Source organism: Nicotiana sylvestris, chromosome 9 (genome assembly GCF_000393655.2).
Source record: "Nicotiana sylvestris chromosome 9, ASM39365v2, whole genome shotgun sequence".
Lineage (NCBI taxonomy): Eukaryota > Viridiplantae > Streptophyta > Magnoliopsida > Solanales > Solanaceae > Nicotiana > Nicotiana sylvestris.
In genome coordinates, this window is record NC_091065.1 from 91,015,486 (window position 1) to 91,031,617 (window position 16,132).

At 36.1% G+C, this 16,132-nt stretch overlaps 1 protein-coding gene and 1 long non-coding RNA gene across 3 annotated transcripts; both read left to right on the top strand.

The window, feature by feature from the left end:
- Window positions 1–390: 390 nt before the first annotated feature.
- On the top strand, window positions 391–3,560 carry LOC138877037 (uncharacterized). The gene is made up of 2 exons (XR_011402352.1): window positions 391–1,025; window positions 2,231–3,560. It is a non-coding gene; the product is annotated as an uncharacterized lncRNA (long non-coding RNA).
- An 8,751-nt stretch (window positions 3,561–12,311) lies between these two features.
- LOC104246311 (uncharacterized) lies at window positions 12,312–15,923 on the top strand. 2 transcript variants are annotated; one of them, XM_070156643.1, is made up of 4 exons: window positions 12,312–12,418; window positions 12,520–12,581; window positions 14,789–15,661; window positions 15,769–15,923. In XM_070156643.1, the coding sequence occupies exon 3, from the start codon at window positions 14,888–14,890 to the stop codon at window positions 15,581–15,583; it is 696 nt and encodes a 231-aa protein (XP_070012744.1). In that variant the 5' UTR covers window positions 12,312–12,418; window positions 12,520–12,581; window positions 14,789–14,887; the 3' UTR covers window positions 15,584–15,661; window positions 15,769–15,923. The 2 variants fall into 2 exon arrangements, with proteins under 2 accessions (XP_070012744.1, XP_009800414.1); XM_009802112.2 differs by lacking the exon at window positions 12,312–12,418 and having other exon boundaries at window positions 12,435–12,581.
- The last annotated feature ends 209 nt before the right edge of the window (window positions 15,924–16,132 follow it).

The window sequence follows — 16,132 nt, forward strand, 5'->3', positions numbered from 1 at the left end:
ATTATACATATCATATTTGGACTTATTTACCAATAGAAATTATCCCAAGTCTGATATGTACGAGTTATACGCTACAAAAATATAAATAATAAACTAATTAATAAAGATAGAGCGATCAAAGGAATTGAAGACAGAAAGATACTTCCCAAGATCAATCCGGAAAATAAAGTTTTCAATCTCGCAAGAGTGTTTGTAATCACAAGATGCAACTTGTTATATTTTGAACAATAAAGTTTTCAACCCCATAAAGTTTTATTTTTCTCTTTTTAAGTTTTGCAATGTTATACTTTGTACTCATGTTTTATAACAGGAGAGGGGGTTTCATTCTGATTCATTTATTTTTAATATATTGCTTGTGATTTCTTTTATTCTGATTCATTTGTTTATACTAAATTAGTTGCGTTGTTTGTGTCTAGAGGATAGATATAAAAGCCTATTTGGTGTTTGATAAATGTCACATAGACATATTGTTACTTGAACAATAATGATTGATGGGGTTTTTAGAAATAGCTCTCAAATCTTTGAAAGATGAGACATTATTTTCATACATTTGCAATTTGAGAAGTTTTAGGACCCGTTTGTCCATAATAAATTTTTCTTTTTTCTTTTTAAATGTATTTGTCCATGAAATTTTGCAAGTTTTTGTAATTTTTTTGAAAATTCAAAATTTTCAAAAAGCCTTTTTTCCCAACTCACAAAATTGCAATATTTTTTCAAGTGAAATGCATGTCAAAACATAATTTCAAATTCCAAATACCATTTTTCAACTTAACTCCAAATACTACTTTTTTTCAATAATTACAATTTTTATGTCCAAACGCCTACTTAATTTCTTTGTTTGAGTTAGATTAGAGTAACAGAGGTATATTACGAAAAGATCTCTAGTAGAATTTCTTTTAACAATCAATTAAATTGGTCCAAAGCAATTCAGTATATTTATTGGTTGCTGTGTTAATATGACAGGTTGCTGCCCTTAACATTGTTTTTTTTAACGACCTTTATGTCAAGATGTGTGCTAGTTGCAGGTGAGTAAAATTAATCCTCGATGTTGCTTTATGCTTTGTCTAATTGGTTCAAGAATTTATCATAAATGAAGTCAGTCTATGGTTCTTGTATCTTTATATTGCTGTATCTAGTCTCTCTGTCAACTTTATAACGGATGACAGTGAATTTGTATTTCTGAGCGTGGCAAGGCTATTTCGTTTTGCGCTGAAGCTGTATTTTTCAATTCACCCTTAATGTAATTTTTACTAGAATATGTTGCTTAGTCTAAATGAAGTCAGTCTATGGTTCGTGTATTTGATTGAAAACTGTTTGATATCATTGTGTTTTGGAATGTATTATTATGTTTTGGGCTGAATGTCATATTTGGGACTTGTGCCAATTGTTTTGGTCCTTTAGGGGATTTTTACTACTATTCCTCACTGGTTTGACTTCATATTTGTACTCAGTCATGTTGTATTATACTGTTTTCATAACTCTACCATATTTACTCCGTTTTGATATTTTAAATGATATTTTGGGCTGAGCATCATGTTTTACTGTTACCCGAGTGGCATGAGAGATTTCTGACTGAGTGAGACCGAGGGCCTGTGTTGTGAAGATACTATGGGATCAGGCTGCGCGCCGCAACAGTGTTATACTGATTCATGATTTTGAGGCTGAGAGCCTGATTTGTTACACCACGAGGTGGCTTGTTGATATGAGGTTGAGAGCCTATTGGATTATGCCACGAGATGGCTTGTTATTGCGCTTAAGCCTTAAGGGGCCCATCCAGGAGTCTGTACACCCCCAATGAGCACGGGTACCCAGTGTGAGTGATATGATGTAGCCCGAGGGGCTGTTCTTGATCCATGTTTTGCCTGAGGGGCAATTCTTGATTCATGTTATGCCCGAGGGGCTAATTACGAGTGATTGTGAGGTAGCCTCAGGGGCTGTTTCTGTTGATATTATGCCCGATGGGTGATTTATGATACATGTTTTGCCCGAGGGGCTGTTTACATTTTTATCATTTTTACTCACCATTTTATCACTTGTTTGAAACTATTGAAGGTTGTTTTAAAAGATTTTATTGAAACTGGCTTGATTTACGAAGTAAATGGTATATGTACTGTTTTTGAGAAATATACGGTATTTGTTGTAGTGCTATGACGCGAAATTATGTGTTTTGACGGTCTTCGGGAAAGGATCATGGCAGAAACTCACACTTCCAGGTATTCTGTACACCCAGGTTTTACAAATATGTATCATGATCTCAAGAAGTTTATTGGTGGAACAGCATGAAAAGGATGTGGCGGACTTTATGGCAAAATGTTCGAACTTTCAGCAAGTGAAAGCCGAACATCAGAGGCCTAGTGGATTGGCTCAAAGCATAGAGATTCCAATGTGGAAATGGGAAATGATCAATATGGATTTTGTGGTAGGGTTACTGCGCACTCCGCAAGTTCGACTCAATTTGGGTAATCGTGGATCGACTCACAAAATCAGCGCACTTCTTGCCTGTCAAATCTAACGACACAGTGGAACAATATGCTTAGTTGTATATCAAAGAAATAGTCGGGTTGCATGGCACTCCAGTCTCAATCATTTCAGATCGAGGGCCTCAGTTCACGACCAACTTTTGGAAGAAATTTCAGCAAGGCTTGGGTACGCAAGTAAATCTTAGTAAAGCTTTTCATCCTCAGACCGACGGGCAAGCAGAGCGGACTATTCAGACGCTTGAGGACATGTTGCGTACTTGTGTTCTTGATTTCAAAAGTAGCCGGGATGATCATTTGCCACTCATAGAGTTTGCTTATAACAACAGCTTCCATGCTAGTATCCAGATGGCACCATTTGAGGCGTTGTATGGTAGGAGATGTTATCCCATTGGGTGGTTCGAGGTTGGAGAAGCCGAATTGATAGGGCCAGACCTTGTGCATCAAGCCATGGAGAAAGTCAAGATTATTAAGGAGAGGTTGAAAACTGTTCAAAGTCGCCAAAAGTCTTATTCGGACATTCGTCGCAGAGACTTAGAGTTCAAAGAAGATGATTGGGTATTTTTGAAGGTTTCCCCCATGAAGGGTATCATGCAGTTTGGAAAGAAAGGAAAATTGAGCCCGAGGTATGTCGGACCGTATAGAATCATTCAGAGGACCGGTCAGGTGGCATACAAGTTTGAGCTACCACCCAAGATGTCATTGGTACACCCAGTCTTTCTTGTGTCTATGTTGAAGAAGGTAGTGGGAGATCCGTCCACTATTATGCCGGTTGGAACTATTGAGGTTAATGAAGAACTGTCATATGAAGAAATTCAAGTTGCCATTTTCGATAGGCAAGTCCGGAAGTTGAGAAATAAAGAAATTGCCTCCGTGAAAGTGTTATGGCGAAACCAGCAGGTTGAAGAAGCCACTTGGGAAGCCAAGGAAGAAATGAAAAAGAAGTACCCACATTTGTTTGCATAGCCACGTAATAGATTCAATGAATTTGGTTCCTATGAACTTTGTATCACTTGGTTAGTGTATGTAAAACTATTCCTTTTTGATTATATATTGCCTATGGGGCCGTGGTTAGTGTGGTTATGAGTTATGTCATGTCAATAAATTATGTATATGCTGTTCGGATATGTTTCTAGGGCTCTCTGGCAGGTGGATAGGCCTAGATACAAAGGAAACACTGGCAAAATTTTTGGAAATCTAGCGAGTTAGCCAAATTTTAGGGTTGTTGGTACATGGTGTGAAACTGAAGTTGCATAAGGTGCTGATAAGTGAACCTTTTTCCTCATTCGAGGACGAATGATCTTAAGTGGGGGAGGATGTAAGACCCCGTAAAATTTTTACTCAAAAACCCAACATCTCGTAGTGCCAAGTTAAGAGATTCGGACGTTTTGGATTGATCTGTGCATTAAAAAGTTAAGGAAAAATGTTTTTCAGAAGAGCACGTTTCTGCGGCCAATTATGCGATCGCATAATCGATATGCGGGTCGCATAGTCCTCGCATAACCTCCTTGGGATTTTTACGAAGGGCAATTCTGCGGTGCATTATGCGACCGCAAAACCGGTATGCGAACCGCATATTGGTCGCATACCCGGGCAGAATATTCAAGTCTTGAGGGCTTCTTTTACGGTCCCTTTTGCGGGCCGCATATGCGACCGCAGATTGAGTCGGGGCTCCTATTTTCTAACTTTTAAAATCCGACCCCATCCCATTAAAAACACCTCATTAGACCCTCTTATGCCATTTGTTTACTACATTTAGAGTGATAGAAAGAGTTCTAGAGGGAGAAAGTGACTCTCACCAAGTTACTATTCAATTCTTGCCCAAATCTTTGGAGATTGTCAAGTAAAGTTACTAAGTCTTCATCCTAAAAGGTAAGAACTTGTGCCCTAACCTTTGATTTCGAAATTCCTGTTAAAATAAGTAATTAACAAGTGGGTTCATGGTTATAAGGGTTGATTATCTTGGAAAGAAATACTAAACCAACTTAGGAAACAAAACATAGAATGTCTTATTTTTAGAAGGAACAAGAAATTATTCTTCTATAATGAGCTTCGGGCTTTCCTGGATCCTATCGATTCCTCCTCGAATCTGACATATCTATATAAAAAGAAAATAATATAAATACAAAGAAGTCATAAACAAGCCCATACCAGATTTCCCTGGTTGGAATAAGTTCAAATTGCACCTATAAACCTTACTCTTACATTTAAATTTTAGATATTATAGTCAATGACTTGCTATATATCAAAATGTCATCATCCTCTAAAATAATAGTCTCCAACGTAAGACACAAAAGTATGGTTCATAATTAGAATATTAGAATAACCAAATTATACATATCATATTTGGACTTATTTACCAATAGAAATTATCCCAACTCTGATATGTTCGAGCTATACGCAACAAAAATATAAATAATAAATTAATTAATAAAGATAGAGCGATCAAAGGAATTGAAGACAGAAAGATACTTCCCAAGATCAATCCGGAAAATAAAGTTTTCAATCTCGCAAGAGTGTTTGTAATCACAAGATGCAACTTGTTATATTTTGAACAATAAAAGTTTTGTTTTTCTCTTTTTAAGTTTTGCAATGTTATACTTTGTACTCATGTTTTATAACAAGAGAGGGGGTTTCATTCTGATTCATTTATTTTTAATATATTGCTTGTGATTTCTTTTATTCTGATTCATTTGCTTATACTAAATTAGTTGCGTTGTTTGTTTCTGGAGGATAGATATAAAAGCCTATTTGGTGTTTGATAAATGTCACATAGACATATTGTTTCTTGAACAATAATGATTGATGGGGTTTTTAGAAATAGTTCTCAAATCTTTGAAAGATGAGACATTATTTTCATACATTTGCAATTTGAGAAGTTTTAGGACCCGTTTGTCCATAATAAATTTTTCTTTTTAAAAAAAAAATGTATTTGTCCATGAAATTTTGCAAGTTTTTGTAATTTTTTTGAAAATGAGTTTTTCAAAAATCAAAAAGTGGTTTTGACCACTTTTTCAAAATTTTCAGAAAGCCTTTTTTCCAACTCACAAAAAAATATTTTTTCAAGTGAAATGCATGTCTAAACATAATTTCAAAATCCAAATACCATTTTTCAACTTAACTCCAAATACTACTATTTTTTAAAAAAATTACAATTTTTATGTCCAAACGCCTACTTAATTTATTTGTTTGAGTTAGATTAGAGTAACAGAGGTATATTACAAAAAGATCTCTAGTAGAGTTTCTTTTAACAATCAATTAAATTGGTCCAAAGCAATTCAGTATACTTATTGGTTGCTGTGTTAATATGACAGGTTGCTGCCCTTAACATTGTTTTTTTTAACGACCTTTATGTCAAGATGTATGCCAGTTGCAGGTATGGCTGTCCAACGGGACGGGACCAAATTAATGGGACGGGACGGGACGGGACGACATTTAAGCGGGATGAAGGCGGGACGGGACGAACGGGACGGGACAAACGGGACGAAACGTTCGTCCCATCCCGTCCCGCTAACAAACGGGATGAGACGGGACGGGACGGGACGGGTTCGTGGTCCTTAAATGTATTTTTTTTTTAAAAACGTCTAGTTTTTGAAATTTACTATATTTTTAAAGTTTGCAACGGCTATATTTTTGACTTATTTAATAAACTTAAATGTTACTATGTTAAAATAAAAATTAGAAAACTAAGTAAAGAATTATAAAATATTAAAACAAAAGACTTGTAATGAAATATTCTAGTAATTATAAATTTATAATAGAGTTATAATTTATTTAATATAATTTCAAAGTATTAACTATTAAGTAACTAAGACAATTCATAAATAAAATTCAACGCTTAGAGCCTTTTATTTTATTAATAGAACTTTCAAATCTCAAATACAAATATAATTCTTTTGAAGAGCACTTAATCTACGCAGCCACCTTCTAGGAAAGGTTCTGTTTGAACTAGGCCTCTTAGTAGCCAATTATAAATTATCATACTAATATTTGTAAGCTCCTATATAGCTTCTTTGTAACTTATCAATAATATCTCTCGGACATTCTGCTGGAATTGGCAATGTTGATTGATGTTCCATGAGCTCCATGCCGTCATCGCTCCCAGTGGTTAGTATCTCATTGTATTCTTCTTCTTCCCTAGTGGTTAATTTTTCAAAACCAAGATTTCTTCTTTCTGCATTAATCCAATCTCTGAATAATACGGAAATCTCTAGACTGTCCTCCGTTAATAAATGTCTATGATCTCCAATTTGAAATCTTGTCGCGCTAAAAGCACTCTCCGATGCTACTGATGATGCTTGAATAGCCAGGATATCCCGGACCATAATTGAAAGTGTTGGAAAAGCCTTGCCACGCTCCCTCCACCATGACAAAAGTTGTTCCTTGCCTTCTTCGTCTTTAATATTTTCCAATCCTTGATTAAGATAAGAATCAAGTTCATCATCAATAGAGGAATCAAAACCTGTTATATCATCCATATCTTCCCATAAAACTTCTGCTCTAGACTTAGAAGTAGAAGGAGCAGTTTCACAACCAGTTGTATCCATAGATTTATATTTATCAAACATTGATCTAACATAAGAATATATGCTAGCTTGGCAGTTTTCGAGAGATGGTTGTTCATTTTCTTGAATTTCTAAATTCTCATAAATTTTACGAACAAGTCCCTTTGCACCAAAGTAAGAGATTTGAGAGAGAAGATTGAGAGAGAATATTAGAATGTAAGAGATTTGAGAGAGAAGATTGATTTTTTGTGGAAAAAAATGAAGAAGAATGAGGGTATTTATAGTAGAAAATAGGGCCAAAGTGTAATTTAATAAACTTAGGGGTTATATTAAAAGTTTTGGGGGGGGGGGGTAGGGGGTGTTTCAGTTTTGGGGGGGGTAGGGGCTGTTTGGACCGTTGGCAACGACTATTTTTGCAATTTAAGCCGTTGCCCAACGGCTAGTTTTTTTAAAAAAAACTGGCGGGACGGGACGGGACGGGACGAAACGGGACGGGACAAACGGGACGAAATGATCGTCCCGTCCCATCCCGTGTCCCGTTTAACATTGGCCCATCCCATTTAACTTGAAGCGGGACAGGATGGACGTCCCGTTGGACAGCCATAGTTGCAGGTGAGAAAAATTAATCCTCGATGTTGCTTTATGCTTTGTCTAATTGGTTCAAGAATTTATCATAAATGAAGTCAGTCTATGGTTCTTGTATCTTTATATTGCTGTATTTAGTCTCTCTGTCAACTTTATAACGGATGACAGTGAATTTGTATTTCTGAGCGTCGAAAGGCTATTTCGTTTTGCGCTGAAGCTATATTTTTCAATTCACCCTTAATGTAATTTTTCCTAGAATATGTTGCTTAGTCTAAATGAAGTCAGTCTATGGTTCTTGTATCTTTATAGTCCGTCCCGTAAGACTGTTAAACCGCGTATTTGATTGAAAACTGTTTGATATCATTGTGCTTTGGAAAGTATTATCATGTTTTGGGTTGAATGTCATATTTGGGCGTTGTGCCAATTATTTTGGACCCTTAGGGGATTTTTACTAGTATTCCTCACTATTTTGACTTCATATTTATACTCAATTGTGTTGTATTATACTGTTTTCATAACTTAACCATATTTACTCCGTTTTGATATTTTAAATGATATTTTGGGCTGAGCATCATATTTTACTGCTACCCGAGTGGCATGAGTGATTTCTGATTGAGTGAGACCGAGGGCATGTGTTGTGAGGATATTATGAGATTAGTCTGCGCGCCGCAGTAATGTTATACTGATTCATGATTTTGAGGCCGAGGGCCTGATTTGTTACACTACGAGGTGGTTTGTTGATATGAGGCCGAGAGCCTATTTGATTATGCCACGAGATGACTTGTTATTGCGCTTGGGCCGTAAGCGGACCATCCAGGAGTCTGTACATCCCCAGTGAGCGCGGGTACCCAGTGTGAGTGATATGATGTAGCCCGAGGGGCTGTTGTTGTTTCATATTGTTGCCCGAGCGGCTGTTCTTGATCCATGTTTTGCCCGAGGGGCGGTTCTTGATTCATGTTATGCCCGAGGGGCTGATTACGAGTGATTGTGAGGTAGGCCGAGGGGCTGGTTCTGTTGATATTATGCCCGATGGGCGATTTATGATACATGTTTTGCCCGAGGGGCTGTTTACATTTTTATCATTTTTACTCACCATTTTATCACTTGTTTGAAACTATTGAAGGTTGTTTTAAAAGGTTTTATTGAAACTGAGCTTGATTTACGAAGTAAATGGTATATGTACTGTTTTTGAGAAATATACGGTATTTGTTGTAGTGCTATGACGCGAAATTATGTGTTTTTTGACGGTCTTCGGGAAAGGATCATGGCAGAAACTCACACTTCCAGGTATTCCATACACCCAGGTTCTACAAAAATGTATCATGATCTCAAGAAGTTTATTGGTGGAACAACATGAAAAGGGATATGGCGGACTTTGTGGCAAAATGTTCGAACTGTCAGCAAGTGAAGGCATAATGGATTGACTCAAAGCATAGAGATTCCAATGTGGAAATGGGAAATGATCAATATGGATTTTGTGGTAGGGTTACTGCACACTCCGCGCAAGTTCGACTCAATTTGGGTAATCGTGGATCGACTCACGAAATCAGCGCACTTCTTACCAGTCAAATCTAATGACACAGTGGAACAATATGCTCAGCTGAATATCAAAGAAATAGTTAGGTTGCATGGCACTCCAGTCTCAATCATTTCAGATCGAGGGGCTCAGTTCACGGCCAACTTTTGGAAGAAATTTCAGCAAGGCTTGGGTACGCAGGTAAATCTTAATACAACTTTTCATTCTGAGACCGACGGGCAAGCAGAGCGGACTATTCAAACACTTGAGGACATATTGCGTACTTGTGTTCTTGATTTCAAAAGTAGCTGGGATGATCATTTGCCACTCATAGAGTTTGCTTATAACAACAGCTTCCATGCTAGTATCCAGATGGCACCATTTGAGGCGTTGTATGGTAGGAAATGTAGGTATTCCATTGGGTGGTTCGAGGTTGGAGAAGCTGAATTAATAGGGCCAGACCTTGTGCATCAGGCCATGGAGAAAGTCAAGATTATTAAGGAGAGGTTGAAAACTGCTCAGAGTCGCCAAAAGTCTTATTCGGACATTCGTCGCAGGGACTTAGAGTTCAAAGAAGATGATTGGGTATTTTTGAAGGTTTCCCCCATGAAGGGTATCATGCAGTTTGGAAAGAAAGGAAAATTGAGACTGAGGTATGTCGGACCATATAGAATCATTTAGAGGATCGGTCAGGTGGCATACAAGCTTGAGCTACCACCCAAGATGTCATTGGTACACCCAGTCTTTCTTGTGTCTATGTTGAAGAAGGTAGTGGGAGATCCGTCCACTATTGTGCCTATTGGAACTATTGAGGTTAATGAAGAACTGTCATATGAAGAAATTCCAGTTGCCATTTTCGATAAGCAAGTCCGCAAGTTGAGAAATAAAGAAATTGCCTCCGTGAAAGCGTTACGGCGAAACCAGCAAGTTAAAGAAGCCACTTGGGAAGCCAAGGAAGAAATGAAAAAGAAGTACCCACATTTGTTTGCATAGCCATGTAATAGATTCTATGAATTTGGTTCCTATGAACTTTGTATCACTTGATTAGTCTATGTAAAACTATTCCTTTTTTATTATATATTGCCTATGAGGCCGTGGTTGGTGTGGTTATGAGTTATGTCATATCAATAAATTGTGTATATGTTGTTCAGATATGTTTCTAGGGCTCTCTGGCAGGTGGATAGGCCTAGATACAAAGGAAACTCTGGCAAAATTTTTGGAAATCTAGCGAGTTAGCCAAATTTTGGGGTTGTTGGTACGTGCGTGAAAATGAAGTTGCATAAGGTGCTGATAAGTGAACCTTGTTCCTCATTCGAGGACGAATGATCTTAAGTGGGGGAGGATGTAAGACCCCGTAAAATTTTACTCAAAAACCCAAAATCTCGTAGTGCCAAGTTAAGAGGTTCGGACGTTTTGGATTGATCTGTGCATTAAAAAGTTAAGGAAAAATGTTTTTCAGAAGAACGCATTTCTGGTGCCCATTATGCTGCCGCATAATAGATGCGGGCCACATAGCTGCCGCAGAGTGAGATAGAATGTTGGCTAATTTTGAGGACAACTATGCGGCCAATTATGCCATCACATAATCGATATGCAGGCCGCATAGTCGTTGCATAACCTCCTTGGGATTTTTGCAAAGGGCAGTTCTGCGATGCATTATGCGACCGCAGAACCGGTATGCGAACCGTATATTGGTCGCATACCCGGGCAGAATATTCAAGTCTTGAGGGTTACTTTTACGGTCACTTTTGCGAGTCGCATATGCGACCGCAGATTGAGTCGGGGCTCCTATTTTTTAGCTTTTAAAACCCGACCCCATCCCGTTTAAAACACCCCATTAGACCCTCTTGTGCCATTTTTTTTATTATATTTAGAGTGAGAGAAAGAGTTCTATAGGGAGAAGGTGACCCTTACCAAGTCACTATTCAATCCTTGCCCAAATCTTTGGAGATTGTCAAGTAAAGTTACTAAGTCTTCATCCTAAGAGGTAAGAACTTGTACCCTAACCTTTGATTTCGAAATTTCTGTTAAAATAAGTAATTAACAAGTGGGTTCATGGGTATAAGGGTTGATTATCTTGGAAAGAAATGCTAAACCAACTTAGGAAACAAAACATAGAATGTCTTATTTTTAGAAGGAACAAGAAATTATTCTTCTATAATGAGCTTCGGGCTTTTCAGGATCCTATCGATTCCTCATCGAATCTGACATATCTATATAAAAAAAAAAACATAAATACAAAGAAGTCATAAACAAGCCCGTACCAAATTTCCCTGGTTGGAATAAGTTCACATGGCACCTATAAACCTTACTCTTATATTTAAATTTTAGATATTATAGTCAATGTCTTGCTATATATCAAAATGTCATCATCCTCTAAAATAATAGTCACCAACATAAGACACAAAAGTATGGTTCATAACTAGAATATTAGAATATCCAATTATACATATCATATTTGGACTTATTTACCAATAGAAATTATCCCAACTCTGATATGTTCGAGCTATACGCAACAGAAATATAAATAATAAACTAATTTATAAAGATAGAGCGATCAAAGGAATTGAAGACAGAAAAATACTTCCCAAGATCAATCCGGAAAATAAGATTTTCAATCTCGCAAGAGTGTTTGTAATCACAAGATGCAACTTGTTATATTTTGAACAATAAAGTTTTCAACCCCATAAAGTTTTGTTTTTCTCTTTTTAAGTTTTGCAATGTTATACTTTGTACTCATGTTTTATAACAGGAGAGGGGGTTTCATTCTGCTTCATTTGTTTTTAATATATTGCTTGTGATTTCTTTTATTCTGATTCATTTGTTTATACTAAATTAGTTGCGTTGTTTGTGTCTAGAGGATAGATATAAAAGCCTATTTGGTGTTTGCTAAACGTCACATAGACATATTGTTACTTGAACAATAATGATTGATGGGGTTTTTAGAAATAGTTCTCAAATCTTTGAAAGATGAGACATCATTTTCAGACATTTGCAATTTGAGAAGTTTTAGGACCCGTTTGTCCATAATAAATTTTTCTTTTTAAAAAAAAATTGTATTTGTCCATGAAATTTTGCAAGTTTTTGAAATTTATTCGAAAATGAGTTTTTCAAAAACCAAAAAGTGGTTTTGATCACTTTTTCAAAAAACCTTTTTTCCCAACTCACAAAATTGCAATATTTTTTCAAGTGAATTGCATGTCCAAACATAATTTCAAAATCCAAATACCATTTTTCAACTTAACTCCAAATACTACTTTTCTTTCAAAAATTACAGTTTTTTTGTCCAAACGTCTACTTAATTTCTTTGTTTGAGTTAGATTAGAGTAACAGAGGTATATTACGAAAAGATCTCTAGTAGAGTTTCTTTTAACAATCAATTAAATTGGTCCAAAGCAATTCAGTATACTTATTGGTTGCTGTGTTAATATGACAGGTTGCTGCCCTTAACATTGTTTTTTTTAACGACCTTTATGTCAAGATGTATGCCAGTTGCAGGTGAGGGAAATTAATCCTTGATGTTGCTTTATGCTTTGTCTAATTGGTTCAAGAATTTATCATAAATGAAGTCAGTCTATGGTTCTTGTATCTTTATATTTCTATTTGCTTCCTTTACTTGATGGAAGGTTACTGATTATTTTCGTTAAAGTTTTTTAAGTCTAGATATATGCGATACATGATGATGCTAATCAGATGGCCAGTGTGACATTTGAAACCATCCACAGAATTCTGAGGAAAATGAATTCACCACGGGGGATAAAATAGTAGAACTTGTAGTACTTCTTTATTTTTTTTAATTGATTCATCGCTTGTTTTCTTTAACTCAGACTTCTAATTTTTGGGATGGTTTAATCTTTTTGTCGGTTGATGAGCTACTTCTTTGTGACTGTCTTATTTCCTTGATTAGCATGTTGGAATTCAGACTTACGTTAATTGGTTATAGCCTGGAAGGATAGTGACGAGACTCAAGTAGTGGATAAATAAAAGGCTTAATATTAAATATTGTGTGTGTGGATAAGTGAGGCCCAATAACTATTGGCCAGTGATGGATAGTCACTCTTTATAAATAGAGGTCAACCCCCCTTTCCCTAGCTATCAGGAAAACCCTAGCATGTTATGCCTCTTGAATACGTGGTAACGGTAGACGTCCCATCAGTCAAGTTCTCCAGACTGTGAGAACGCGTAGCTAGTGGATCGTGAAAGTTGGTCTCAGGCTTGATCGCTGGTTGTTGTCCCTGTTGAATCCATGGAGTTTAACGGTACGCTTCGTTGAACTCTAACTCTAGATTAATTACATAATTGTATCTTAATCTCTGCTATGGCTGCGATTTAATAATCTTACAGTTGGTATCAAAGTCACCATAGTCAGTGATTAAGATCAATTATTATCTTTCTTGAGTTAGAACTGATGAAATTGATCTCATCATACTCGATTGTTGTCATTGACGAATCGATAAAATTAATGCAACAATTTTGTTTTATCTTCTGTCTTGGTTTTCCTTAATTATAACTGAAATTAAAAATTATTGAACCATGGATTTATTGATTGTTGGGAGAATCACAATGTTCCATTCAAAGATTCTTGATTTATTTGGGAAGATTCAATAAAAAAAAAATAGGCCTGCTTGGTCACCGAACTAGTTCGTTACGTTGTTGGATTGTTCGGCGGCGGCGACTCTTTTGTGTTTCCCGCTTGCGATTGGTTCATGTTAGATACATATATGTATGAATCAGTTTATGTCCTTGTTGTTTAGTTTATTTTAATAGATAAATAAGTACAATCCACACACAACTTGGAGATTAAGTGGTGTGATATTGTTATGAAACTAGTTCTATAAGAAAACAGTGAACCTTTTTGTTCAAAAGGGCTTAAAGACGTATGCTGCAACTTGGCTTGGCATTAAAGGTTCTTATCAAAATTTGTCTTGTTGTTGATAATGCCTAACTCAACTAACGGAAAGATTCTGACTTTGTTTTATTATAATTATTCTTATTATTTTAACGAGAATGGATCAAAATTGATATAAGAAATAAATTGAAAGGTTTAAATTATATGAGTGTTATTTTATCGCATTTATTAGCGTGTACAACTAATAACTTGTAATTAATAAATAGTGTCACCAAAATGATCTATTTATTTGGAGTTACTGAAAGGTTCTTGATATTGTATACATGTGAAATCATTTAACACATGGGTCGAGAATTATGATTAATGAGTAGTTTCCACCAAAGTGGTCTATTTATTTGAGTCGTTAAAATATTCTCAATGCACTTGTATAAATTGTCCTTAATAGAGTGTACGCTAGTGTTGGAGGTTTACCTTTTTGATACTAGTGACACTAAATTAATTTATGAGATAAGATATTATATTTCAACCCAAAGGATGAAGCTTATTATCTTGCATTCTCATGTATATATATAAATTAAATGAATAAGGATAATTTGATGTAAGAGGAGGTTTTGTGTCTCTTACCTAAAGGAAGGACATAATGTATGCCTTGTACTCTTAGATAATAGGGGGAGGCTTTGTATCTCTTGCCTAAAAGTGAGGATGCAATGAATGTCTTGGACTCCTTGATTTTTTAAAAGGGGAGGCAGTTGCATCTTCTACCCAAAGGAGGGATGTGATCGATGTCTTTGACTCTCTTGATCTATATATTCTAGCCCATAGTTTTATCTAATTTTTGTGTTGTTTGCTTATACAGCTGTTAGCAACATGGACTACTCAGTCGAATTTCATTGAAACTTTGACTAGTAGCAACTACAAGAAATGGAAACAGGATGTTGAAATAGTGTTAGGTCTGATGGACCTGGACTTTGCATTGACTGAACAGAAACCTGATGAACTTACAACTACTAGCACTGCTGATGAAAAGGCTAGGTATGAAAAATGGATGAAGGCTAACAAATTGAGTCTTATGATCATGAAGAGATCCATTTCTGATCACATAAAAGGTGCAATTAAGGATAATGGAAATGCAAAAGATTTCTTGAGTGCCATTGGACAGAAATTCCTAGTATCTGATAAAGCTGATATAGGTAGCCTAATTGATTCCTTGTCCACCATAAAGTATGACCTTGTAGGTAGTGTCCGTGATCACATTATGAAATTGGTTAACATTGCTACCAAACTGAACAATTTAGGTGTAACCATTACCGATGATTTTCTTGTTCACCAATCTCTAATGTCCCTTCCTGAGCAGTTTAACCAACTTAAGACAACCTATAATGCAGAAAATGATAAGTGGAGTGTTGATGAGCTTATTACTGTTTGTGTAGTAGAGGAAGGGAGGATCCAAAAGGAGAAAGTTGAGAGTGTAGTGAACTTTGTTAGTTTGTCTAGATCAGCTGACTATCCCTCTTATAAAGAAAAGGTGGACCCAAATTTCACAAAAAGAAACATGATCATTCTCATCATCCAGGTGGTAATAGTGGTCATACTAATAAGCCTGGTGTTAACCAAGGTCAGTCTCATAATTCTCTTGGTCCTCAAGCTGTAATTAAGAAATAAATCAAGTGATGGGATTGCAAACAAGTAGGTCATAAGAAAACTGGCTGTCCTCTGAAAAAGAAATCAGGTAATCTTTTAGCTTTTGTCTGCTTTGAAACTAGTCTTATTCATGTTTCTTTAAATTACTGGTGGTTGGATAGTGGTGCAACTGTTCATATAACCAATGACTTGCAGGACCTAGTAAGCAGACGGAAGCCAAAAGAGGATGAAGCCAGTGTTGTTGTCGGCAATGGACTCAAAGCAAAACTAGAGTTTATAGGGATGTCTATTTTACCTTTTAAGAATAATTCTAGTATTTCGTTTAGAAAATACTATTTTTGTACCGTCTATGAGACGAAAATTAGTTTCGGTTTCCCTTTTGGACAAAACTGGTTATTCATTTCAACAAAATAATGGTATTATTAAAATTTCCTATGATTCACATGTTGTTGCTGATGCTTTTTTAAGTGATGGTCTATATCGCTTGAATATATTGAATGAAACTTTTTCTGCAATGCATGTTGAAAATATTGCCCATAAAAGGTCTGCTATGAGTAAA

Coding starts and splice junctions, on each gene's coding strand:
- LOC104246311 (XM_070156643.1), top strand. CDS start 14,888: ATGGACCTGGACTTTGCATTGACTGAACAGAAACCTGATGAACTTACA.